Genomic DNA, 26,581 nt, shown 5'->3' on the forward strand with positions numbered 1-26,581 from the left:
TATTCACTGATGCAGTGATGCCCATAGCTCCTCTGTGCTTCAGCTCTTCATTTGTGCAATTAATTAATAGTAACAATACTTACTGCCTCACCAGGGTGTTGTAAAGAAAAAGCATGCTAAAAATGGTAAAGCACTCAGATATTGGATAATAAGGACTTTGTAACCTCCTAGGGAAAATTTTAAAGAATTGGCACTGTTCAAATGTAGATCAAAGTTTAAGCCTTTTAAGACTAAATTTCCGCCCCGCACAGACAAAGGACCTGGAAGAAGAGTCCTGTAGCACGTCGGCTTTGTGCTGGCCCCGTGTGTAATGTCACCTTTCTCAAGGCATTTTGCTAAAGGCAGAGGTCCCTGAGAAAGTCCTTGGTCGAGCCATGATGAACTGCCCCAAGTCAGTTCCTTCCTCGCATGCTCCGGCCACAAGGACAGGCTGCCTTGCTGCCACTTCATGCATGGGCACGTACTGCCCTTGTTCTCTTCAGGCAGCTCTCTCATGTTGTGTTTAAGATGAGTGTAGGGTCTATTTTACATTTCCATGAGACAGAGGTGCAAGTCACAGTGCAGCTGCTAGTGGAAGGCAGCACCAAATCCCTGGGATAAGTCTGATGCTGCAGTCAAGGAGAGTCAAAGAGTTTTGACCTCATGGTGAGAAGATCCATCCACCACAGTACTCAATGCAAAGCCCGTTCGGGCTGCTGGAAGGGCTCTGCATTGACTCTGATGGCCATTGGCCTTTTCACGGAGTAGAGCTGTAGTACAGGGAATAAAAGTAGGGGGTCAGTTACACCCTTACTCAGCCCCTCTGGGAAATGTCTAAAGAAAAATGTTGCGGGACCTTTGGTATGCAAATGGATACTGCACTGTGTCCCAGCACTTTATAAGAAACTAGACTTGATATGGTTCTAGTCTTCTCCTACAACAAAGAAGAGGATGCACATGGCAGAGCATAGAGCAAAATTTAAAAACCTAGTGTGATTTCACAGCTGGTGTCCACTTAAGCAACCCAGAAGTAATTTCCCATTCAGCCCATGAGAACAGGTTTAAAGTTCATTTGTGCCATTCACTTCCTTCTTTAGTCCTTCTTGTTCCTCTCTCAGAGGTTCCAGCTCAGGCCCATCCTGTGCGGTTTCTCTGTTCCAGTTATTTCTGCCTTCATTTTCTGTCCTTACAGATTTAAGATCCTCTTCTTTTGCCTTTCTTTCCTTCTCCTCCTTGGCAAGCATACGATAATTATAATAATTCATGATGAACAGGAAGGTTCCTGCCAGGACCATCACAGCTCCACATTTGATGAACATATATTTATAGTCCCCAAAGGTATCAATAAGAGTTCCTGTAAAACATATATTAAAAAAAAAAAAAAAGGGGTGAAACTTAGAGATGAAGGCAAGAATATTGTGTTTTCACATCCTAAATATAAAGGGACTTGGCTTTAGGATAAAATAATACATTCTCTGGACTTCTGATCTCTTCCACAAATACTCTGATCCTGCAAATACTACACACGTGTTCCACTATATAGCCTGTGGGTAGTTAACGTTGATATAGGTAACACTACCAATAATTTGTACAGTTAAATAGAAGGAGACAGAGAACCTATATTGCAAAGACTGGACTTTTCAGGCACACCTATTTTTTCCATGTAGAAACTAAGTCCTCTGATCACAGAGTCTGCTGACGGTCTTTCCATTGACTCCAGTGATCACCTACAAGGATGTCCATTTGACTTGGTAGTCCTCAGGCTGCCAACAAAAGCGGCAGCTTTCAGGAAGACCTTCGTGAGATGGCACTGGCCACTGGGTCTTGTCTCAGGCTCTTGACAAAGACCTTCCAATTTATTCTATCACGGGTCGTTCACCAGGATTAGAGGAGACTCAGCTTTTGGTCACAGCTGCCCTTTCTGCATATATATTCATGACCTAAAGATGAAAGGGCACTGCGTGGAACTGGAAAACATTAGTTCCAGGGAAAGCAAAGATGATGCTGTCAATGTCAGATAATTTCAATGCCAAGACAAATGTGACAGGTTCCTCTCAAAGGTTAATGCCTCTGCTACGGAGTTACAGAGTAATTGAAGGGAGATGGCTTAATTGAAATGTCAGTGTTCTCCATTATGTCAAAATGTAACACAAATCTTATTGGGATTATGATCCTGGCATTAATTCCCATTTACTGGTGCAACACAGACCATTCTTAACATCCCAAATCCTAATTAAAGTAAGACCCACTCCTAACCTGGCCTTCACAGTACAGATAGGCCTCCTTGAAACTGGCCCATCATCCATTAGCTCTCTGACTTTTTGGCATATGTTCTCCTTCTTAAAAAGAGGGACCTTTAATTACTTCCTGACTGACCCTTAATGTTGAAAAGCTGATGATTAATTACCCCACTGCATTACACTAACGGGGGATTTTATGGCCACCAGATAAGATTTCTTGATCACAAAAATAAAAATTTTTAACTGGTTTTGGTCAACGGTTCTTCCTGAATCTGGATGTCTCGGTACACCATTTTCAATGCACTGTGATTTTCATGTTACTGGTGAAACATCAACTAAATGCTAATTGCAACAGTTTTTCCTTTTCTGCTAATCAGGATGACCTAGAGGTCTCCTAAATAGGCTTCAATGAGAGTTTTAATGAGTAGAGTATTGGAAAATTCAGCAGTAGGATAGTCTTGCCTCTTTTCCTTTGAGAATAAGATAAAGTCATAAAACACACTGGGAACAATTTACTTAGTTCATTAAAGCAGAACCCTGCAGTAGGTTATTAAAATGCCAAAGAACCAATAAATTTGCTGCTTATTAAAATGGTGGGGAAAACCCTACAAAACTAATATTATTGATTATTACATAGAACTGTTTTAGCCTCATTAGCAGTCTCTGGTCATTAACTTAATCCTCCACACAGAAAATTATGTAATTCAGAAAACGGTCATTTTAAAATTGTATTTTCTTTTGTTTGTCATTAATTAAATAATGACTCTCTAAGACAGCAAGAGGATACAGCTGCTTCTGTCACACTGTCTGAGCTACATGGTAATATGAAGAATTAAATGGCTCTGCAAGATGTGTCATACAATTAGCCAGATCTCAGTTTTGAATCCAGGAAATGGGTTTGAACTGCCTTCTTCCTGTGCATTCTTTAAACTTACTATGATAATGTCATCTCAAAAGAATTAGCAGAGTTTAACTTTTGTACATCCATATACAGATAGCACACACAACCTAATTAAACATTTTAGCATACCTAAAGGTGACCTGTTTCCAAACCAGTTATTCAAGTTTGCATACAGGTGAAATGCAAATTGCAGGACAGGGCACATACATAGGATGGTACCTATACACTGAGAGGATGTCACCTGTAAAGTCATTTAATTCATAGCCAACTCAGGTTTGATAAGGACTGCACTTGAGCCAAATGCCAGACTCAAATACGGTATCTTCCAGACATGGTGTGTTCCTTGTAGAAAAAGAAGTGAGCGTGTGCTATAGAGGGAAAGAAGCGAAGGCTGTTAAAATCACAGGAGATCAGTGCGCCCACTTATCTTCAGATGACTGTAAGCCCTGCTGGAGGTTCAATGTTGTCAGCATGGACCTTTGAGGGTCTTTGCCTTTTGATATTTCAAACCATGCCATCCAAAATAAACCTATTTTTATTTTTGGAACCACCTTAAATCTATCAGATGCACTAAGATGATTGAAATCCATAAGTGGAAATACTCAGAGCCTTAGAGACAAATAGCAAGGCTTAGGTTTGAGTCAACAACAGGATTTCATAGAACTGTTGTGTTTTACTGTGCTTAAATTGTGGTGGCCTCCACCCTTTTGCAACAGGAGGAGTCTCCAGGAAGAATTGTCTGAAGTGCAAGGTTCTTGGTGCTGCAGGAAGTTTTGTTCTGCAAGTTCAGTTCGAGTATTTGAAGGGATCAGGGACTAAAAGATCACTCTCCAAAATGTTGACTTCAACTGGAGGACTACAGAGAAAGGAGTAAAGAGGAAATACTGGAGGAGATACCTAGGACCTGCCTTCCCTGGCCAATTACTAGTGGAAAAACGGTGGGTGGGACGCACTTCTTACAAACTGTGCTTGCAAGAGACTAAATATAAGTGACAACCCCATGGAAGCAGAGGAAGAAAATACACTCACCTCCAATAGGTGGTCCCAGCAATATCGTGCAGCACTCCGCAATGGTGACGAGGCCAACAGCACTTGTGAACCGGGCAGCTCCCACGAGGTCCATGAGCGTTTCAAAGAGCATGGCACAAACCATGCCGAAGGCCAAGCCGAAAAAGATGGAGTAGACGACGAGCCCCGTGTAGCCAGAAGCCAGCGGGCACAGAAGGTGGCAGGTGCCATTGAAAGCAATGGAGAAGCTGAAAAAGTATTGAATCCGCGGCCTCACCCACTTGCTATTTGCAATGATGCCAGTGGTAGGTCGGGCAATCATATCCACGATAGCAAGGATCGAAAGGAGGAAAGCAGCTGAATATTCATCAATGCCGATGTGCTTTGCATAGGGTGCCAGAAAAACAATGGGGGCAAAAAAACCCAGGAACATGAGCACATTTCCAATCAGGTAAATCAAGAACCCTCTGTGCTTAAAGAGAGAAAAATCGAGGTACTGATTGATTTTTTCACAACAGTCCTTTCCTCCTTCCTCTTCCGTTTTGTTCTCCATGGGGACATTTGTGGGACTACTCATTTCCATGGCCTCTTCAGTGACCTCTTTTTTGAGAGCATCCTTCCCTTCCTCAGTCACCTGGGGTTTGACTGAAGCTGGGACTGCCCTGATGGGTCTGAAGAGAGCTCCTGCTACACAGCAGTTCAATAAAATTGCCCCAAGAATTAAAAAGCTGCCCCTCCAGCCAAAATTGTCAAAAAGGAACTGGTTGAGAGGAGCCAGGGTGCACAGCATCACGGGGCTCCCTGCCATAGCAAGGCCATTCGCGATGGGTCTTCTCTTCAAAAAGTATTTCCCTATGATTATCACTGATGGCTGGAGGTTGAGAGCAAGGCCGAATCCTGGAACAGAGAAAAGTAGTTGAGATACACAAAGGAAAATTTGAGACCCATTTATCCTCAGCTCATTGTTTAAGGCAAATTCATGGACAGTTGGTCCACTGGTGGATCTTCAACATGATAGCCTGGATGTAAACTTTGCTCAAGATATCCCTGAGCTTCTGGCTGCCACATTTGGGTAACCAGACCCCCACAAAGACACCTTCTGTCAGAGAACGCCCCTTCCTCTTGCACTGCAGATCTCTTGGGTGGCAAACCTAGCACAAAGAGTTTGCTTCAGAATAAATTGAAACTATACCCTCAGTGAATGTTGGCTGGTTTTGTCCAGACACAACAGCCTTGTTGGAGGAGAGGATGGATCTATTAAAAAAAAAAAAAAAGACAACTCTCGGTTTGAGGAAGGTTGTTCTGGCTTGGATAGTGCTCTAACCACCAAAGCGCATCCTTGTCAAAGTGCAGCTGGGTCTGCCATCCCCTTCCATGGGCAGCGGGCACCCAACACTGCTGTCACGCAACAGGCCTGCACAGAAAATAACCTCATCCTTCTCAGCCGCTAGTAATTTGGTGGGGTGAGCAATTCAGGTCTGATGCAAAAGAATAAGAGGTCTGCAAGTACACAGCAAAACAGCTACTGAGGATGCTAATTAAACAGGACCCTAGGGTGTTTCTTTTAATTAAAATTTATTTTTATTCCATTTAGATATATAAATGGTATTATAAATCTGCATTGCTAATTCAGTTAGCCAGCTTCTCTTGCACAGGTGAAATCTGAAGGCAGAGATAGCAAATGCTGTGGCGATCTCAACTTTCTGTGGTTCTGTTTGAGAGCACTAGCATATAATACTCTCTTCTTTTCAAACATTTCTATGATGTGCAGTATTTCCTTAAAAATTTAAATTTTCAGAACTCCATCAAAATGGCATTTAAAAATCATGCCACATATTTTCCACCCTATCATCCAGGAAAGAATGAGCCACATTAGAACAAAGCAGAAATGTAATCCTTGAAGTGATTATATCAGAGAACATGAATCCTGAAAATAGGGTCATGCAGATTTTTTCTTGTTCATTAGTCTATATAATTAGTTTGTTTAACTGTGCAGTACATAATTAGGCATATTGCTTTACAGAAGAGAATTTAGAAAGGTCAAGGTCCTCAAAATTAATTAAGGAACACTATCATTAGTCGCTGATAGAGTAGAATCCAATTGATGCAGCAGAATTCAACTGATGTTGGATAGCTTTAGTTTGAAGGGGTTTACAAAATTATGATTTTTGCCAAGTCTGAGATTTTTTTTTTTTTTAATTACTTGGAAGTTTAGAACATTAAAAATAAATTGAAATGGCAACATATTAAAATTAATCTTGATATGAAACATTCACAGCATGAACTTTTCTAGATAGTCCCCATATTTGGTAGGGCATGTCTTTGGGAAGTACAGCCTGCTCATAATGCATAAGGGGCCAAATTCATCCCCAAGAGAGGGCTGACCTGAGAACTACAAAGGCAAAACACAGCCTTGGTTAGAGAATACCCTTGACAGTGCTCAGATATACAAATTCATCTTCTTTTACCTGAGAAAATGCAACACAGTGGATTAGAGTTTGCTTTAACTCTGTATTTCCCAGGCTGGTAGGTAAGGGCAGAAATTGAACCATTTCCACAAAATAATTTTTTGGTAGGGACCTACCACATGTCGTGTGGAGAAGGAAAATCAGACTGGATGCCAGCTACCCACTTAAACAATAATCAACTAAAATTTTTTATTATGTGAACATTAATTTGCCAGTCAGACAAATCTAATTTAATATTACCTCATGCTCTTCCCATTAATTAAATTTGGAGAGTTTCAAATTGACTGACTGGAATTTCAATTTACTTTAAGCTTTTGGCTGACTTTAGTTGGAAATATTTATATCCATTTTATTCCAGTTTTCAGAAACTACAGCAGCTTTTCCATGGCTGAAATTGTTACTCAAATAACCACATTTTCTCCCCAGGGATAGGACAGAGAGGCCTATCGGCGTTGCATGAACAGAAGCAAGCCCGTGCCAGAAGGAGCATCCCTCCCTAGATTAAATACATCATCTCCCTCATATTAGAAGGAAATAAGTGGCGCTACAGGAATGAGCTGTGTAGCTATTGATCTTGCTCTTACTTTATTAGCAAGGGAAGACCCCACCAGGTATTTCAATGCTCAACATTTATAGCTGAGGCAAAGACTCTAGTCTCATTAGTCAACATGGTTCACCCTCGATCCCATTTTATTTCATGGCAGTCTAATTGGTACAGATTGAACTAAACCGACCAGTCATTATTGCCTTGTACGTAGCTTCGAAATTTGCTGCTTCTACCTCAGACTTGAAGAAGAGGTTGCATGCCTAACCCCCTATTTAATGCATCCAGGCTGGCATCTATCCAGGCCGACAGCACTATGGGGAAATAAGTGAGGAAGAGAACGTGGGGTTTACAGCGTATGCAGAGCGCCTCGTGCAGCCCACAGCTCGGTGCCATCAAGGACAGAGCTGCTGCTTCAGAGCCGCCTCTGACAGCGGAGCCCGGTCCCTGCTCTGCATGCAAATGGAAAAAGACATAATCAAGAAAGCAATTGAGATTGCCATATCTAATCCCTGCACCGTAAACAGATACTTCCCGCTCTGCTCCTCTGAAAAGATTTCTATTAATATGCCAAAGGCACAGGACGGCAGCAGAGACCTCCTACTACCATCTTGTTTTTATCTCCATTCCTGCAAATTGCATGAACATAGTCTTTTACGTCAGTCTGTTTCCTTCTCAGGCTAGTAGGAAGGAGGCTAGAAAGAGTGTGATGTTTACAGGTTGCTTTGCAGTCACTGCAAATCGCCTTTAAAGAAGTCTCTCGCCTTGTACAGTAACGCTGTCTCACCTGCACGATGACCAGGCAGCTTCATAATTGCCCTTGAACGCTTCCATGTTAGGCCTGAGCAGTGAAAGCACTTCAAGCATAATTAGAGGCATCAAGCATGTTAGCAGGATTACAAGCATCTTCCCTTCTCTGTCAAATTAATATTCCTTCCCCAGCACACACACCATGCCTGGAAATGATGAGTTATTAGCTAAGACCTCATCCATACAGCTGCCCTCATTCAGCAAGCAGGAGGAAAAGATGTACACAACAAAAAATGTGCTTTGCTGTGAGGAGACATCTCAGGATTAAAGGCGAGGAGATACGGGGGCACTTTGCCCCTGTACCCTGTTGCTGGCACAAGGGTTACATGTGTGCATTGAGCACAGCTCGTACTATCAGCTCTCTGGGGTGGGCAGCGGACCAGGTTTGCCGTTATTATTCAGGGACCAAAAAAGAGCAGGGTCTTCATAAATCCATTGGGGGTTAGGCACAAAATTCCCTCCTGGCACGTTTTTAGACAAGTACCTTTGAAAATAGGAGTTGGTGCCTTCCTACAGAACTGTTCCTTGCCTGAGCCCTTCTGCTCACCAAAACGCATCTATTTTTAGCAAAGGATTTATGGTTTCTATGTGCTAATCCAGTGTTAGCCAATTTGCTAGAGGACATTTGTTTAGCAGGGAATGATGCAAGCTCATGCATCAATAAATACTGAATTTATCCATGGGAGACCTTGCTTATTTTTATTTCTCATTGCTTTGTTTCTGGAATCTCTTTCAAGGAATCTGCAAGAGTTATTCATTCAGCAATAACAGTTTCATCTAACTACAGTGACTCTCCTTAGAAAGAGTAAGGTTTAAGAGAGGAAATCCTACATGGAGATTTATTCACTACTGTACAGATTTAATAAAGCAATATTGGTGTAGGAGAAGAGGGTGACAAACTTGCTGTCCCAATTTACTTTGCTAGTGGCTGGTTTTATTGATTTTAAGTGTTGAGTTCGCACTTCTCATATTCGGAAAGCAGCAACACTTAATGCGGCTGCAGAGAGATAGGGAACATTCATTAAAACATACACCTTGCAACCTCAAAAGCCAATTTTGAGCTCATTGTGTCATGTTTTCAGGCAGGTGTCCTAGCTGCACTGGAAGAAACATTGGCTGTACTGTAGCCAAAATAATCAAAGAAAAATGCTTACAATTAAGTATCTATACTCACACAGGTGGAGAACTCACTCCAATCCATCTACCCTTAAAAGCAGTAACCCAGCAACTGCAGGCTTTAAAGATGCTGGACTGAGCCTATGCCTTCTCCTGTTTGAGTTTCCAATATGGAAATTCATATTTCAATACAGACAATTCAAATTGTAACTTCAATAAGGGAATATAGTTTTATATTTTTCTCACTAGGTAGAACATTGCATATTTTCAATCAACCCCAGTAGTTATTATTTTCAGGTAAAGGATCTCCCAACCTCACAAGCAGGCAAAGGGCAAGTAAACTAAAGCAAACCCCTGAAACCTCATTTCATACAGAGAGAAGATAATGCACAGTAATATAGGAACACAGGTGCTTTCTTCATAGTCACACTTGCATCTGGAAGGGCTTGCCTTGCCCAGGGGAGAGCGCAGTCAACCCGCATTCGCTTCAGCGGGAGCTGAGGGCACTGATGGCCATCCTCACCATCGCCTCTGGCCGAGAGCGCTCATCTGCAAAGGGCACATCCCCTGCTAAGATCCCGCACCCGATGCTCAGCCAGGAACGCAGCGCTTAAGCGAGGGATATGCTCTTTGCTAAAGTTCATCTGGAGCAGTTAATAAGCGAGGAGGGCCCTTGTCTCCTGGCTTTTTATCTCACCAGGTTCCCGCTGCGTTTGGCTGAGGTGCCCAAGTGTGGACACCCCAAGTGAACCTCAAGCGCGGGTGGAAAGGAGATGCTTCTTACCTGTAATGAAGCCCACGCAGATGTAGAGCTGCAGGATGCTGGTGCAGAAAGCGGCTGAGATCATCCCAATGCCACACAGCAGGCCTCCGAATATAACCACCGGTCGGCTGCCATAGCGGTTTACTAAAATACTGCTAATGGGACCTGGGGAAAGAGCGCAAAATGGTCCTTGAGGTAGGTATTGTCTGACAGAGGGCATGTTTGACCCAAAACAGGTAAAACTCTGCACTATCAGTGCCCCTGCCGGCTTCTAAGGTGACTTCAGGAAGAAAATGGGAAAAGAGAGAAGGATGATCCGCATTGCGTGGAGATGGCAGCATGTCCCATGCCACACGGTGGCTGTGTACTCCGTGACAGCTCCTGTCCCCAGGACTTTAAAGTGTCATCAGAGAAGGCAAACGGCAATAACAAATCAGGTGAACACATGATCCAAGCATAGGAGCTTCTTGATTTATTATGATGCTAAACCATACACACAAAGCAGTGGTTCATCTTATGAGGCTGATACCATGAATACTGTTGCATTTTTAATGCCTCTATTTAATGCAGTTCCAATACTGCTGACCAGGACTGAAGCTTCAGCAGAACATTTGTTAATTAAATCTTGATAGCAGTCTATGTAGGTAGAAACAGTTTGGGATGATGGATTAGCTGGAGCACAAATGAACCAGTTTGGTCTTGCATTTATGTAAAGAGGTGGTTCAGGAAAGTGCAAAATTATGAAAGAGGGAAATGGCTTAACAAAGACTCTGCACGCTGAAAGGAAGCACTTAAATCCGAGGAAGTGGAACATGCTTTGGGTGGAGGAGGAAAGAAAGGAGGTCTTGTGTACAGTAGTCTCAACCAGCTGGAGGACCAGTAACAATCAGAATCACAGAATAATATATGTCAGAGGGACTTTGAAAGTCTCAGGACCAACCTCCCACTCAAAGCAGAGCCAACTCTGAAGTTAGCTCAGGCTGAGAAGTCAGAACGAGAGAAAGCAAACTGAGCAGGAAAGAGTGGTCCAGAAGTCAAGCTATGAGCTGTAAGAAAAAGATTCCATATTACTCAAAAATCCTGAACCAAAATGCTGCAGAAATGATGCTGGAAATGAGAAAGGAGGATACAGGCAGCATTTAGTAGCTTATCTTACCTGACTATTTCTGGTGCTCCTCAGCACACAGCAATGGTGTTTCGGAGCCCAGCGTGCTGGTTTGCCTTCATTCCTGCTGTTACAAGCAGCCCACACTGTCCACATACAGATTACTGGAAACAGGTATTATAAGCTTACAGGCATCTATGAAGAGTTTGACTGTGGGATCTACCTCACCGCAGAGCCATTTGGTAGGATATTTACCTTTGCTTAAATAGTCTCAGCCAGAAACAGTGCCACAGCTCTTTGCAGACCCTGCAAACCACAGCACACTTGAGCAGAAGAGCTGGACCCAAACCCCCAATATCCCCTCAGCATGGCTGACAGCATCTGAACAAGTTCTCAGCTCTTATAATGTGCAAGAGTAAAAACCAGTAGGTATGACTCATTTAATCTAGGGAATGAAGCCCATTGTTACATCTGTAACATGTAAAATACTTTCCACTAGCTGTCTAAGGTCAAAACACTCATAAATGAAATACACACAAGCACAGACTTAACAGCATCCCTGTAACTGTGTGATCTGTGAGATGGTCCCATCAAATCCACCATTCAGTTAAAATATCCGTAAGTGTATAATTACATGGAGAGTTTTTTTCTCCTAATCCTGTAATTGGATTCACATGCATGCATCCTTTTGCTGCACAGAGCACTACAGAATTCAATGAGAAGTTCTGGGGAAAGAGATACATATAACAGACCAGCACAGGAGGAGAGGGACCCCTTTCTCACTGAATTTCCCCTGGTCAGTGCTTGGACTTGCATCATGCTTGAGCTGGTCTTCGTGAGTCCTGTAATTCAAAAGATCGAGCCAGTGTTCCTCAGAACGGCACCAACATATTCATCTGCAGCCTAAGGGCACGTAACTCTTCCATTTTTCAATTTTCCACATGTCCGCATTTCTCCAGAATCAATCTAATTACTCAACTAAGAAAATGTGGTTTCAATTACCTTTTCCCACTGGAAGAGGGCTTTCACATTAGCCCTAAAAGTATAGGATGTCGTACCATGAAGCACAGCCTTTAAAGCCCACAAGATTCCTGCTAAGGCCCCTCTCCTGCTCTGACTCAGGGCAGCTCCCAGGGAGAGAAGCCCCTGCTATGAGAAGTAAAACAAAATGCTCACATATGTCCCACTCTTGCAGCATCCACCCTGGGAGAAGGGAAATAGGGATCCACGTCCCTCTCACTCCAGTCCATAAGCTGTTGTATTGGCTTCACCCATCAGTAAGGATGGGTTTGGACCATGACAGCAGATGATGAACTGGAAGGGGCTGAGGGTGGGACACATTCTGCTCTGTTTCCCGGACATGGGGACAACCTGGGATAGAGGCTGGAGTAGATGAAAGCAAAAGTTCATATCCCAACCACTGGCTTTACAAATGAGAGCACCCTTCCTGTGACCCTGGGGCACCCTCCATGAATGTACATCATCATCCTCATGAACGTGCATCGTCCTCAACCACATCGCAACTTCCCAGCGATCACTTATTAAGCCACGAGACCGCAACTGCTCCCTGTTCTTGTCTTGTGCAATGCTTTACAGCAGGTCTGCATGACCTTCAGCAAACAGCCTTCATCTGCTGTAACCAGCATTATCAGTTTTAAAGGGGGATAATCAGTCCCGCTTATTTGCCAGTCCGGGTGGGAGAGCTGTGATCTCAAAGGCATTATCTGCCTGGGCTGGGCCAAGCTCATAGGGAACTGTGACAAACTCTCAGAAGCAACATAAGCCTTTCTCCTTCACAGCCTGAAACCTTAAGTCCAGGCCCTGTAAGCCTGCTTTGCTAAAGAAGCCGTTGTACAGGATCACAGCACACAATTGTGAGTGACAGCATTTGATCTCCCTGACCAGCCTCACCCACATAGGACTGAGGGTTGGAGACCTGTAAGGTGCTAAATGCAGCTGATGAGAACGCAGGAGCAGAACATCTAGACTAAACCTTTCCAGCCACTGGAGAATCCACAGCGAAGGCCATGATGAGCACTCAACCTGCAGAGAAAGCATCAGCTAGACCTACACTTTACAAGACACCAGAGAATCCAACCCAAGACCTCAAACAGTTGGAAAACCAAACTTCCCTGAGCTGCTGCTCATAGACCGAAGGTTTTGTAATAGTCCTGAGCAGACCTTTCAAATGCACTGAAGCAAATGCAAAATCACATCCCCAAAATTACTTCCACTTAAGTCATTTGGACCTACAGAAACATCCATAGGCTTTAATGGAGCAGCCTTTCAAAAGCTGTCCCATCTCTCAGCAGAAACTGGTGCACGCAATATGTCACATAGCTGTGCACACTTCAGCACGCAAACCCTGCCAGTTTGGGCAGGCACACGAAGCACAGACACGTGCACCTTCACCCTGCCCAGATGTCTGCAGTGATCAGCATCACACCCAACAGATCTAAGTGCACCTCTCCTGCCCTGCCCTGCCACATGCCACCTGTAGCGTATTTCTCACAGAGGGCTGATGATTAGCCATCAAACATTGGATAACTTTAACAACGGTGTTGTGGGGATCTTCAGAAAACATCAAATAGCTCAAGTCAGGGCAGAGGAATTAAGAAGAGGGAACAACAAAGCCAGCACCGCAGTTGTGGGAAATAGGAAACACGATTACTGCTTTGCTTGCAGCTATTGCAAAAATTAAAAGTGTGACAGCCCCTGGAAACACGGTGGAATTGAAAAGCAGGACCTGTCATTTACCAGTTATTCAGGTAGCATGAAAAGAATAAAGATGCTGTATATTACCACACAGAAACCATTTACAGTAATGGTGCGTGCAGCTTAGATCCCAAGGGACCTTTACTTGCTAATACCTGCCTGGTCAAACATACAGGAACCACAGGCTCCCTGTCCTGGCATCCAAACGAAATCATTCTTCCTTCCTGCGAGCCAAAGACGGGAGAAGCTAACAGGAGTTAGGGTGATTTTTGCCTCTTAATTTACAGAGTCAGGTAAAGACAGGGCAAGAGAAACAGCCGGCAAAGCTCTCAGAAAGCTGCCATTTACCTGGCTCGACAGGTAAAGAAGAAGAAGCCAGATGAATGCTATCTATGTCCCCAAAAAGTCACGGCAAGGACCAAAAGCCATCTCAGGTGCTGAGCGTGTCCCCAGTGCATGGCTACTCAGGGACCGGAGCAGCCAAGGCTAGTGTCACCCAGCCAGTGCTGTCCCCACAACCCCACCACCATGGCAGCACTGCATCTTCTAATGAGGAAATGAGAAGTAAAATTTAATCAGCCCTTCGCACCCCAATACATAACAAGGACAAGGCTGCCGACACGGGGCTGGTAGCAGGCAGTGCTTTGCTGCGGGGAGGGATGGCATTTCCACCCACCCAGCCTTAGGAAACAAGGCAGCCGCTTCCACAACCCAGCAAGTGGCTTCCTCCCTCCTAATGAACTTCCAGCCATGGCCATCATTTATCATCCACCACAAGGGGATGACACGAGACAGCAGAGGACACGGGGGATGCTGAGCTTCATCCTGCCGCTGGCTTCGCTCAGAGCCATGCCCGCGGCTCTGCACCTCCCCTGGCTCGCAGGGCACTGCTGGGGGACACGCTCTCCAGTGGAGCTACCATCGTCCCCCAGGTAAAAGGAAGGAAAACCTGCTCAGAAACGCCTTGCTTTACACCCCAAGCCCTTGCAGAGCAGGGTACACGCAAAGGGGGTTCTGCCTGCAGTAAAACTGCAGTCTGGAGAGTAACAGTTTGCATCAAATATCCCCAAAGGATGCTTCTGGGATCATGGCACTGCTGAAGACTGATGTAATGTAAAGCACTACCCTCAGCCTATATAAATCATGCTGGTTTAGTGCCTGTCCTGTATAAAGCCTCTCTTTTCTCATACCTGTGGCAGATTTCCATTCGTTGTTAGCTGGTACATGAAAGGCCATGTCAAAGAAGCTGATCCTGGTGGCAAGCAAAACACAGGAACTCGCCGGTGGGAAATACAACAAACCCTAACTCATTTGTTAGCTTGTCCAATTACTTTTCACCTTGAGTTTTGTGTTTGCAGAAGTGAAAAGGACCCTGAAGAGGAGATTGTAAAACCATAAAGAAAATGCAAAATACCCTGGACTCTCCTCTCTTCTCCTCCACAAAGCCAGGCCATCTTGTCATTTATTCTTTGAGAGCTGCTGAACTATGATCCAGAGAGGATCATAATGCAGCATTGGCATTTAACAAGAAATATCAATCCAGACTGGCTTAAACTCTTGAAAGTATGACAGTGCTCAAAAAATAGACACCTGAATTGCCTTTCTGTTTTCCTCAAAAGCTTAATGAATTTTTTATGAGCTGCAAAACTTCCCGTGTTGGTGCAAAACACCAATGTTTTTTTAACAAGGACTGAAATATTCTTCTCTCCCATACCTCTGACCATATATAGAGAGACATCTCCCTTATTTGTAAAGTTTGGTTTGACTTTTTTTTTTCTAATTTAACCTAGTACTAACAGAAACACTTTTCCCCCTTTTCGGTGGAACATGGCTTAGATGAATTTCTGCTGAAATATTTCTGTGCAGGGCTCTCAGAGAAGCAGCTAAGAGCGGAGACTCTGAAAGGCTGACCCCGTAACCCAGAGGCCTCCATGCAACGTGAGTTTTTTCCAGGTTTCACAAGACTGACCTTCTGACAGTGTAAAGTGGCACAGAGCCATCGCAAACATGTCTGCTGGTAAGACCATTTGATGGCCATGCAGATGATAAAATAGCAACACTTTAAAATAGTCCACTGCACGGACCCCAGTGCTGGCAGATTTGGGACCACCAGTGTCCCCATCGCTGGGGCTGCAACGTGCAGCTCAGCTTTTCCCACTTTTCCGCAGTGACAAGCAGCTCTAAAGAGCTGTTACTGTACAGGGACATTGGTCAGCACCAAAAGAACTGCCCAGATAGTTAATATTTTTCCAAAGTGCTGTGAAAACACAGATAATACTGAGGAACTCAGCACGACATGACTGGCGTTGACTATGTGGAGTCACTGGGGACGTAAGAAGGAGCGGAGCATACTCAGCTGGGAGGAAAGGGGGGGAAATCATTTATACTAATAAAACAAAGTCTATTATTACACTAGTAGTAAAACAACGACAGGAGCAGGCCTGCAATTTCCTCAGTAATAATCTCATTCCCTCAGTGGAATAACAACACTGCCTTTGGCCTCGTAATTTATCCACCAGGGTACCAGCCTATTGTAACACAGCAACCTCCTCATTACCCCGCAAATGAAAGCAAGTGCCCCCGCATTATTAACACGCTGCCAGAATCCACCAACCTCCCAAGACGGAGGGGATCAGCATCAGCAATCAGCACCCGGTAACGATGCACAGCCCGAAAGGGAGATGGCCTGAGAAAACACCGGGTACAGTCGCAGAGGCAGGGAGAAAGGGATGGGGGGGTTAAAACCTGCAGCCTTTCAGTCTTTTGCCTTGCTAGAAGAGAAGTCCAAGGTCCAGGACCTGGATGGCTCATGCTTTTAAGTGTTTGTCACCTTGGGCTTGGAGAACTGCTGCTCACCAGCTGACCCACGGTAACTGAGCCCTGCACGTGCCTCCTCCAGATCGCCGGAGACGATTTGGTGGTATCTGGTAATAATACAGCGTATTAGTAGTCTGAACTGCTTGGTTCAGATGGTTTAGTTTGCACCTGCGATGGCTGAGGAGCTCAGGCACAACTGGCGCTTCCTCAGGCAGCGCTGCTGGAGACGGGACGGCCGCCCACGCCGGTGCTGGGGGACAAGCAGCAGCGAGCAGACACCCCAAACGCCCCAGGTGACAGCCATGGTATCAAACACCCCTCTGCCAGACCCCGAAGGGCAGCTTCCAAAGACCCGTCCACCCCTAAACTGCCTTGATGCCTTCAGTTAGCATTACTTTGCGCTGCAAACAGTCATTTTTAAATAAGGAGGCTGAAGCATATGCAATAGCAGCTCCAACAGCTAACCAGCCACCAGAAGCTGCCTCTCTTTCGTCCCCATAGGTGAAGAAAATGGTCTGTACATTGAAGGAAGCAATGGCTGCAGTTTCAGCACAACACCTGTAAGACGTATAAGTGAAGCATGGGAGAGACTGCCTGGACGCGCGTTACTCCATCATCAAACTGGTCAGTCCAGGCTCTGTGGTGCTGGGTCTCCGGGGCAGGATTGGCACCGTATCGAGCTGAGAAGGCAGTGGGTATAATGATCTGCTGCAGAAACCAAGCTGCGGCAGCCCTCCCTCCCCTGCACCCACCCAGCACGTCCTTGGGAAGCCAGGGACACTGACCTCCCATCAGAAATACATGCATTTGCCACCGCAGCATCCTGCTGTTAAAAAAAAAAGGAGAAAAACAAAGCAGACGAGGCCCAAGCTTCAGAAAGACAAAGCGTCCTCTTCCTTATCCAGCAATCTTATCTGATCAGTGCTTCGGCATTTCAAATTCCAGATTATAGAGCTGACATGCGCGGCTCCTGCGGCTCACGGAGGAGCCACAGGCCAACAGCTCCAAAACTGGGGCTGGAGCCAAGGTCCTTCGTGTCACTTCATATTTAGGCAATTAAATAACTGCTCCTGCAAGGGGATGGCGTCGCAGGTGCCGAGCACACAGCTGCCTGCGCTCAGTGGTTTCCCCAGGCTGCTGGTTTGGATCTCACCCACACGGCAGATCACAGCCGCTGACCTTCAGAAGGTCATGACTTCATGTTTTTTGAATTTCTTTCCCATGATTTTTTTAGCTAACCTTTTGCTTTGGCAGGACCGCAGACTTCTATCCCTTCCGTCATTTGAAGCCCAGCTGCAGAACATGAGTTCCCTACATGGCCGAAACACCTATTGCCTGAGATCAGCAGCCCTTCGTTACCAGTCTTAACACACCGCTCTACAAGCAAATCAGTCCCTACCTGGCCATGCTTTCCAAAGGGCTTTGCCCACCTTCTGGAAGCCCTCCATAATTTGACCGAGAGACCTGTTAGGCTGCAGAGCCATCCAGGGGCAGAAAAAGCTGCAATGCTGCGGGACAGGTTGGCATCAATGCTTTCGTGCTCCTTCCTATGGCAGCACACAAAACGCATGCTGTACTGACCGGGGAAAGAAGCTTTCACATGTTTGAACCTCACCTGTGGAAGTGGATTATAACTTACTCCTGGACTTAACACCTGCCTGCGAAGCATTAACAACTCCCCAACCAAAACTCTTCGCTTTCTTCTTCCTAGTTCTTACTAATCTCAGGTTTTATTAAGTCTATCACATCTCTATTACTGCTGCCTGGTGACCTTGCTAGCTCCAACGAAGGGCGAAATGATAAAGCTTTGTGGCCAAGTCCACGAACACAGAAATATTTCACCTGAACCTATAGCGCTATTATCGCTCTTAAGTAGAACAAGGCTATTTAAAAAAATAAAAAATATAAGCACATACATGGTGACCTTGCAGGGCTTGTGTGCTCTCTGAGAAGCAGAAGTATATGAATCTGCAGCGCCATCCATTACAGAAATCAAATCATTCCTCATCCGGCTTTCTTAACAAAATCCACCATCATAATGGCACTGCTACCCCAGGGATTGCCCCAGTGTGGGAAGACGTCTCGTTTCAATGACACAGGGAGGCTGATTGACTCTTGGTGGGACTCCAAGAGGTGGTGACAATAAGCAAAAGGAGAAAGTCCAGCACCAGGCAGCTGAGTCGCGGGTATGCAGGGAGCACGTGCCTGGGCTTGAGCAACGATGGCAGGATGCTGGATATCCACTGTGGATAAACAGAGATATTCCTTTTGTTTCAGCCTACACAAAATATCCAGGTGGAAAAGCACACGCCTAGGGAAAACCTAGCAAAAGCCCTACCTGAGAATTTTTTTTTTGTTGAACCAATGCTGTAAGCATGTAAGTAGAGACCTGACACATGATACATTACTGCAAATATCGCCTGTCCTCCTCTCCCTCCCTTCGCTCATAACCCTCACTCAGCGCTAAGGGCTGATGAGGAGGTGCTCGTGTCATTTCAGACACCCTCGGGTAACTGAGGCATCCCACGGGGTGGTCGGACACAACACAGGACCCACAGGACACAGGTGCTGGATTTCCTGGAAAGACCAGCGAGCAGCCGGCTGCGCACCACAGATCCGCACTGCATCCATACGGGCTGAGCATCTCCGAATGCAAACCATGCCCAGGTACTGACCCTTTTATTTCCCTGCTAAGCCCACGTTCTAGAAAGCGATGGGAAGCCCACAGAGCAACCACCCAGGTGTAACACACAAGGATAACCTCTGCTTTTTAGGAGCGAAGCCACTTGTGTGGGAACTCACAGGTTTGGGGCTCTGGGTTTCTTAGAGAACAAGAAAAAGCCCCAGCACATGCTGCGGCAGCTCATTTCTTAGCAGCGGGGGATGAAAACAGCAGCCACAGCATGTCAGCACAGTATCTGCTAAAGGACTCATGCCTTGGAGAGATTATTTCTTAAACCAGATGACAGCCCTGTAGGATGCTCCAAGACCGGCAACCTGCTCTCATGCAAACAGCTCTCTTCCCCGCAGCGAGGGGGATGCCCAGCCATTTCCACACACAGAAAATCCACTCCAAAATGCTGGGCAATGCACAACACACAATTTTGCCAGGTAGCCCCAACACCGAGCTTTTAGCAGGAAACATGGTAGAGCCTCCACCGGTCAAGGCACATCTGCCCCAGCACTTGTGTTCCATCAGGCAACGTCTGAGCCAAAACTGGCTTGCAGAGAGCTTGCATGTCCTGAATCCGGGCCTGGGACTTGCTGCTTGTCCTTAAAAAAAAAACCCCACACACCTCCCTTCCCATGCCTCAGTTTCCCCTTTTAGTGCTGTGGTACTTCACAACTATTTGCAAGCCCTGGGGATGGGTGGAGAGCCCTGGGTGAGGTGTTCTGGAGGCAGAGAAGGTTTTGATGGGAGTTTGGACCAGACCAGGTGAGAACATTGGCAGTTTTGATTAAGTTAAGAACTGCAGAATCAAACTCATTATTAATATAGCTTTACGCCACTGCATGTTGTAAGGTGCTTTCTAAACCTGTCACTGCAATTTATCATGCTAGCACTGTAATAAAATACAGCTATAAAATTTTGGATTAAATGTTCAAGGTCAATGGTCGACTTTCAACTTCCCAGTCTCTTCCTTGCTGCTTTAGCAGATGCTCTATTAAGCAGTTACAAGCTCTGGGAGAAAGTTTCTTTGGAGAAAAGACTCAATTGTGGAGCATCTCCAGAATTAAATCTTCAGACATTTCATCCAATTACAAAGCAATAAATAATAAATAACAAGTAATAAACACTGGCTGACTTGAGGATAAGGCTTTTACTTCAGAAACGCTCTCATTTTTCTTGTGTTTGCAGAAGGTGGCTCTCTGCTTCTGTCTTTGCAAAACAGACACAACGTGATTCCCTAATTTAAATAGAAATTTGGATGTGTGAGAACAGCAGCCTGGAGATTTTGGGGAGAGTATTACAGCAGTGCATAGCAAAACTGAGACCAAGACTCCACTGCACTATATACTGAATAAAAAACAATGTATGGTCCTGATGCAACTTAGCTTTTTATGTATTTACATCTACAAACTGCACACAAACATGCACAAGGCTTAGCTGCATAGCAATTGCAAAAGAAAGAGCGAAATTCTTCAAAATGAGGGAAAAAGAGAGGTCAGATGTCTCCTGCTCCAGCCCCAGCTATTCAAGCTTATCAGCTGAAATGAGGCTGTGTCAGGATCTGATCTCTGAGTTTCACTCAGATGACTTCTGTTGTTTCATTACAATGATGAAAGGAGCATTTTGGCCACAGAGACACCATTAAAAAAAAACCCTGAAAATGCAGATACTGTCCTACGTTAAATTATTCTCTCTATTCTGGCACATGTGCCAGAAAGCTGGCTCATTGTTCAAGCTCTAACAGTTGGCTATAATAAAAGACATTACTTCTTCCCACGACCCTTACCTTGCTTATAGCCCTAGAGGAGACTGTAACAGCTACAAGAACATTGCTGCTGTTAAATTAGCAGCATCAGTATTTCTTATTTTTAGAATGTTTGGCTGCTTCCCCCGATGCTGAATAGGGCAACTAAATTACTAGCAAATTAATACTTCTTATCTTTTCTTTCCTGGGAGCTCAGCTGCCTCCTGCTTTCCCTGGGTCCTGGTTATCTCTGGGGACTCATCTGTGGCCTAGCTTGAAACGTACCACCCTTAAAAATGGGAGAAGTGCAGCTCAGTTTGGTATTGTGAACACGACATGGGCACACAGCCCAAGTCAGGAGGTGTGAAAGCCAAAGGCTTTTGGTTTTGCCGTTGTATTTTTTAATGTTGTCTTCCTGAACAAACCTCATCCCTGTACATGAGGCAAGACATTGGGAACCTTGGTCTTGTGCTGGCCTAGCGAAGTCCAAGGAGGCAGTTTGCAAAAGGAAACCCTGCTGAGGGCATGGGTGCCCTGTGATGCTCCACATTTTGACAGTGTTGGCGTGTCCTCGTCACCCCCAGAGCCTGACAGCTGCGAGCTGAAGTGCAGCTGAAAGCACCTCTAGGGAAGGACGATGGCATCTTCCCTGGTCCCTTATGGACAGATCCTGGTTCCTTTTCTTTCCATCCATCAAAGACTCTGCTCTGTAATACTTTTCTCATTTGGGGTAAGGAATGAGGTCTTCACCCATGGCAAAAAAAAAAAACCCAAACGTTGCAAGACAGAAATCCCTCTTTATCAGATTGATAGGGTTTCACCCTGCAGGATTTGGTCAGAGAAAAGCAGTGTTCCCTAGTGCTCCTCACTCACAAACCTCTCAGTTTTCCCTCCACAGCTGGAAATGTGGAATTGCTGAACATGGACACTGGCAAGAACTACAAGTACCCTATCATAAAGTCCAGGCTATCCACGTTACTGCACACTAATCTGCTTTACTACTTGTATTATAGTGACAGAATTGTTTTCTGCAACCTAGTTCAGATTAAGAAACCGGGGGATAAGACACATTAAAACTTCTGCAATATATATTGCCAGAGCCTTGGCTGGTGTAAAATGGCTTCCTAGGGGAATTAAGCAAAAAGTGAAGGGCAGAAACAGTGTCGGCTGCTGATTTTCAGTTTTAGTCTGAAAAACTGGAACTGCTCTGGTGCTACAAGCCAAAGCCTCAGGTGGTCGCTGTAAATCTGCATCCATTCTGTCCGAGTCAACAGAGCTACTCCAGCGGAGGTTTGGGTTAGTTCATGCGAGTATTTTCAGAAAATACGCTTCATTTGCATTATTTACAAAATGCAAACGTAAGCTCTGTTACACAGTAAGCAGCACAGCCTGAAAACAAGTCCCCACACCAACGAGTGTGCCACAGAAATGAGGGACTGTCTCCAGAGGATGTTTGCGAACAAAAGCTGTTGTCAGTGAGAGCGTCAGACCCTCCGCACCCTGCCAAGGCGCCGGAGGGAGCCGAGCCGGCCGGCCGGGTCGCTCCTCATGGGGCACATCCACGGGGCCCCGAGTCCTGGCTCCGAGAACCACGGCACAGCCCGGAGACGTGGCCGAACACCAGCGAGGGGACAGCAACGCTACGGCCTTTCCCTGAAGCCAGCTGAGCAAACAGCAGAACCTGTGTGCTCTTGAGGAAAGCTTTCGGATCTACGCGGCCAGCTTCCAAATCACGGCCATCTACTGCTGCTGGAGCAGGGGTGGAGGTGAGGCAAGTTTTGGGCTTTCCTTTCGCGGCTGTGAAGCCCACACCTGACACCAAGAAATGCACCATTTGGCCCCTCCAGCCCCCCAGGACACGGGCCTGATGCCTCACATAGGAGATGCTCGGTGCCCCCAACACGGTGCCCATGTGGCTGTAGACTGCACCCCCCTGCCCCTCCACGCAGGCTGCGACAGCTCTGCCTCACCAGTGATTTGGGAAAGGGAGGGAAGGAACGGACAAGTCATGGCAATAATTACCCAGTTTAGCAACTCTACTAGTTACTCAGGACTATGGTGAAAGCTTACTTTGGCATTTTTTAGAATTTCTTTTTTTTTTCAGGAGATTAGCAAAAATCCAGTGTTAAACTATTTTCTAGTTTTCAGCAAAGTAAATCAAGCTTTGCCACACGGGCATCCTAACAGCTCTAACAGGCACCGCAGCAGAGCAAGACTTTGGCAGCTCACAGGAACCAGCACCCCGTTCCTTTAGTGAGAATTTCCAAATCACTGAAGTCGCTCATAAGTCAAACCCGCTCTGGCATTAAATGCCCAGTCAATCAAATTAGATGTGTTAAATACGCTCTTGGGCACGTGTGTTTCATTTGCACCATGTTCTGCAAAGTCCCACCGCAGCCCTGTCTGCAGCCACTGAGCAACTCGGCGTCTCAGCCTGGATTGCTGCAGAGAGAGGGATGATCAAACAGGCATAAATCTTATTTGAGAGGAGAGCAGAGGAGGGGAGGACTATTAAATGGACATAACTGAGCAACTGCAAGGCAAGTGGGAAGGTGCAAAGGTACAATCACCTGCAATTAAGTCTAACAGTTGTATCATCCCCCATATTACCGTATAATAGCATAAGGGAGGGTAAAGTTAAAGCTCCTTGCAAAAAGGCAGAAGACGTTCAGTTAATTGGGATAAAAGTCCACTACAACATCCCAGGTACAGAGCACACAGCACTGGCTTGAATACTTGGAGAGGAAGAGAAGAAAGCGTGTTGGAAAGCCTGCAGACGGGAGAAGGCAAGGGCAAAAGAGCAGCATTTCACTTGCTCCAGCGCCAGCTCATCGGCCGTGACCTGCACCTGGAAAGGCTCAAGCCCCCCCATTCTACACCCCTGTGAGCAACTTCAGGCACTGCCCGGTGCAGCGTTAATCTGCAGAGCATGGTCCTCACTCCGTCATGGTCAGGCACGAACCATCTCTTCCATACCAGAGAGTGGGGGGACACATTTTTATTGGAAGACAAAGCAGAGCTGGCAACAACCCAGAGGCAGTCAGGGAGCCCCCAGCCTACAGGTAACTAGTTTGGCACATTTATTGCAGCGTTACGGGACAGGCAATGAGATACTGCTTCAGCACGTGGCAGTCTGCAGAAGGGACATGATTTTTGGGGCCGCTCCGTCGAGGTCTCCCCCTCATTCTATGGCAGAGCAGGGTTTCCCACTGCTTCACTGTGGATGATGGTGGTTGAAATCGTAAATCATCCTGGTGCAAAGAGCCCCAGAGCCTGAGACTGAGTGCAATGGAAGATACAGCATTTCCCCAGAAAGAAGACTTGCACTGTATGATGCCCTGAGCTACTGGGAATACAGAGAGAAATGTGTTAGGGACCCAGCCGTCAGGGACAGCAGGGGTCCCTGCTCTTCGTGGGACACATTTAGCACACTCACCTATATTAAAACCCCAACCACAGCCTTCCCAACAAGTGATGTCCTAATTTTAGCACCAGACCACAATTTACAGCAGCCTCCACTCATTCGCATACTTTTGGTACCAAATATTAGCCATCTCTCTTTGATTTCCAAACTATGCAGCTTCCTAGACTCTCATCTGTAGGCAACTGAACACACCAAAGGCATGGGCTGCCTACTTTTCCTTTTTTTCCCACCTGACTGCTTCAGAGACATTCCACATAATTTACCCCAGCCCTTTAAAACAGCATTTAAGTAGCATCTAAATGACAAGCAGTCCTTTCGCCTGCCTCCCCACAGCAGTGTTTCCCTCACCCACTGCAACCCACTTGCTCCTGTTCAGCCTACACAGAGCTCGGCTGTTTCCTTTTCACTGCAGACTTCTTAATTATATTGCTGGGGCTGAGGCAAAAGTGCTTTTCTCTGCATTTAATAACAAGCCACAGTGGAAATCTATCCCAAAGCTACAGCGCTCCCCAGGGCTCGGGCTCAGCATCCCAGCAGGGACGCCAAGAGGGTGGCCTGGGACAATAGCACTGGCTTAAGGAGAGGATTTCTTTTTCTAAATCGCTGCTTGGGTTTTGCCCTCGAAGTGCTCCATTTGTGGGTTCTCAGATAGGAACCCGGCCCTTGCAGAGCTGGGACCAAGCCTTTGCAGTGGGTTACAATAGAGCGGATTATGATAGGCTCCGATTCAAGCATCGCTTCCACTTTCCAAACTTTTACAAAGCATCTTTACTTTCATTACCAGCTGCGCTGTCCAAAAAGCACTACAGTGCATTATTAAGGGAAAAAAAAATAATCCCTTTTTTAAAACAAAGAATATTTTCAGAATTGCTTTAATAGCCAGGGTAAATATTGATGAAGTTTCCTGCAATTACAGAGCATGGTTCCTGTCTACCTCCCATTGCAGACTTAATCAAAGGCAGCCCAAGTTTTTCATTGAGTCATGAAAGTGGTATCAAAATCATAAAAAAAGTGCAAAGTTATATGCACTGCTTTGCAACTGATAAGAATGATTGGCGATTTCATTGGTGTAATTATAAGCTGCCACAATAAACAAGCAGCTACTTCGTTTATTGTTCTCCACACTCACCTTTGGCTGAAACCCAGACCCAGCTATTTCACACCAGCATATTCTCAGGGCTTTTTCACTGATGCCCACGGAAAACTTTCGTAGGTAATCTTCTGATTTCAGGGTACGGGACCACCCCTGCTACCCTCAGCAACACACCAGGTCTGGACCATGCTCCTACTTCACAGCCTCCGGGTGCAAAGTTACCAACTTGTGTCAAAGCAAGGCAGGAGGGTGCCAGTGTCTCTTCAAAACAGCTCGCCTGTCCCCTCTCCACTCGGATACAAGGAGCAGGGCTGGTGCTGCCTGCCTTCAGGGGGAACGGAGGGGCTGGGTGACAGGGCCAAGGCCACGTTTTGTTTGCGGTGTCAGAGAAATCGCCCAACACGGCCCGCGGCTGGCAGCGTGGCCGGGGAGGGGGATGCAGCAGTGGGACACATCACGCAGCTCAGCCTCTTGTGCGCAGAGGATACTGCACCCCTTTATAAATGCTTCTGCATAACACAGTGAAATGAGCCCTATTACAAAAAGCAGCAAAGGTGCTGCAAACCCAGCTAGAAATAAAGGGGATGTCAGCACCAAACTGGTCACAGACCACATTTTCAAAGGCATTTGGAGTCCCTCAGATGCCCAAAAGGCACCCAAAGGTGTCAAAAGATGCCTGCACCCACTGAACATATTGACAAATTCGGAAGGCACGAGGCCTGTTTGAAAATCCCAGCCAACACCAATTTACATCTGAAAACCTGCCCCTTAGCCCCTCCAGGCTCCACATATGTCTTGTTTCCCTAAATGACACTGGAAACACGATCAGAAAATAAACCTGTTGACAGTGCCCATGCAGATGGCCACTGCCGCTTTCCCTGTACGCTGGCCCAGAACGGAGATTTCTGATTTATTTTTTGCTTTTACAACACAGCGCGCCGCAGGGGCTGGTGCAGGTTTACTCACCTGCACCGTACGTCGTGGCCAACGTGATGGAGGAAACCCACGCGATCTCGCCATAGGACGTGCCAAAGAAATCCTGGATTTCTTTGAAGAAGATGGCTATGCCTTTGGGGAAGGCGTACGCGAAGCCGATCGAAATGAAAGCGCCGACGACCACCACCCAACCCCAACCGCCGTCCGGTGGACCGGGGGCTCGCCCCACGTTAGCGGGGGGGGACAT

General features: G+C 46.0%; 1 protein-coding gene across 1 annotated transcript; it reads right to left on the minus strand.

The window, feature by feature from the left end:
- Positions 1-1,040: 1,040 nt before the first annotated feature.
- On the minus strand, positions 1,041-26,581 carry LOC104833861 (monocarboxylate transporter 2-like). Its single transcript, XM_010570826.1, has 4 exons — positions 26,365-26,581; positions 9,851-9,994; positions 4,150-5,025; positions 1,041-1,333 (listed from the first exon to the last, which is right to left on the minus strand). The coding sequence occupies exons 1-4, from the start codon at positions 26,579-26,581 to the stop codon at positions 1,041-1,043; spliced, it is 1,530 nt and encodes a 509-aa protein (XP_010569128.1).

Source organism: Haliaeetus leucocephalus, unplaced genomic scaffold (genome assembly GCF_000737465.1).
Source record: "Haliaeetus leucocephalus isolate CR32 unplaced genomic scaffold, Haliaeetus_leucocephalus-4.0 Scaffold2, whole genome shotgun sequence".
Classification (NCBI taxonomy): Eukaryota; Metazoa; Chordata; class Aves; order Accipitriformes; family Accipitridae; genus Haliaeetus; species Haliaeetus leucocephalus.

Excerpts from the sequence above, each read along its gene's own strand:
- LOC104833861 (XM_010570826.1), bottom strand. The coding sequence starts at position 26,581 with ATGTCCCCCCCCGCTAACGTGGGGCGAGCCCCCGGTCCACCGGACGGC. Across the intron at positions 9,995-26,364 it reads GGCCACGACGTACGGTGCAG|GTCCCATTAGCAGTATTTTA; the intron begins GTGAGTAAACCT and ends CTCTTTCCCCAG. Across the intron at positions 5,026-9,850 it reads CTGCGTGGGCTTCATTACAG|GATTCGGCCTTGCTCTCAAC; the intron begins GTAAGAAGCATC and ends TCTCTGTTCCAG.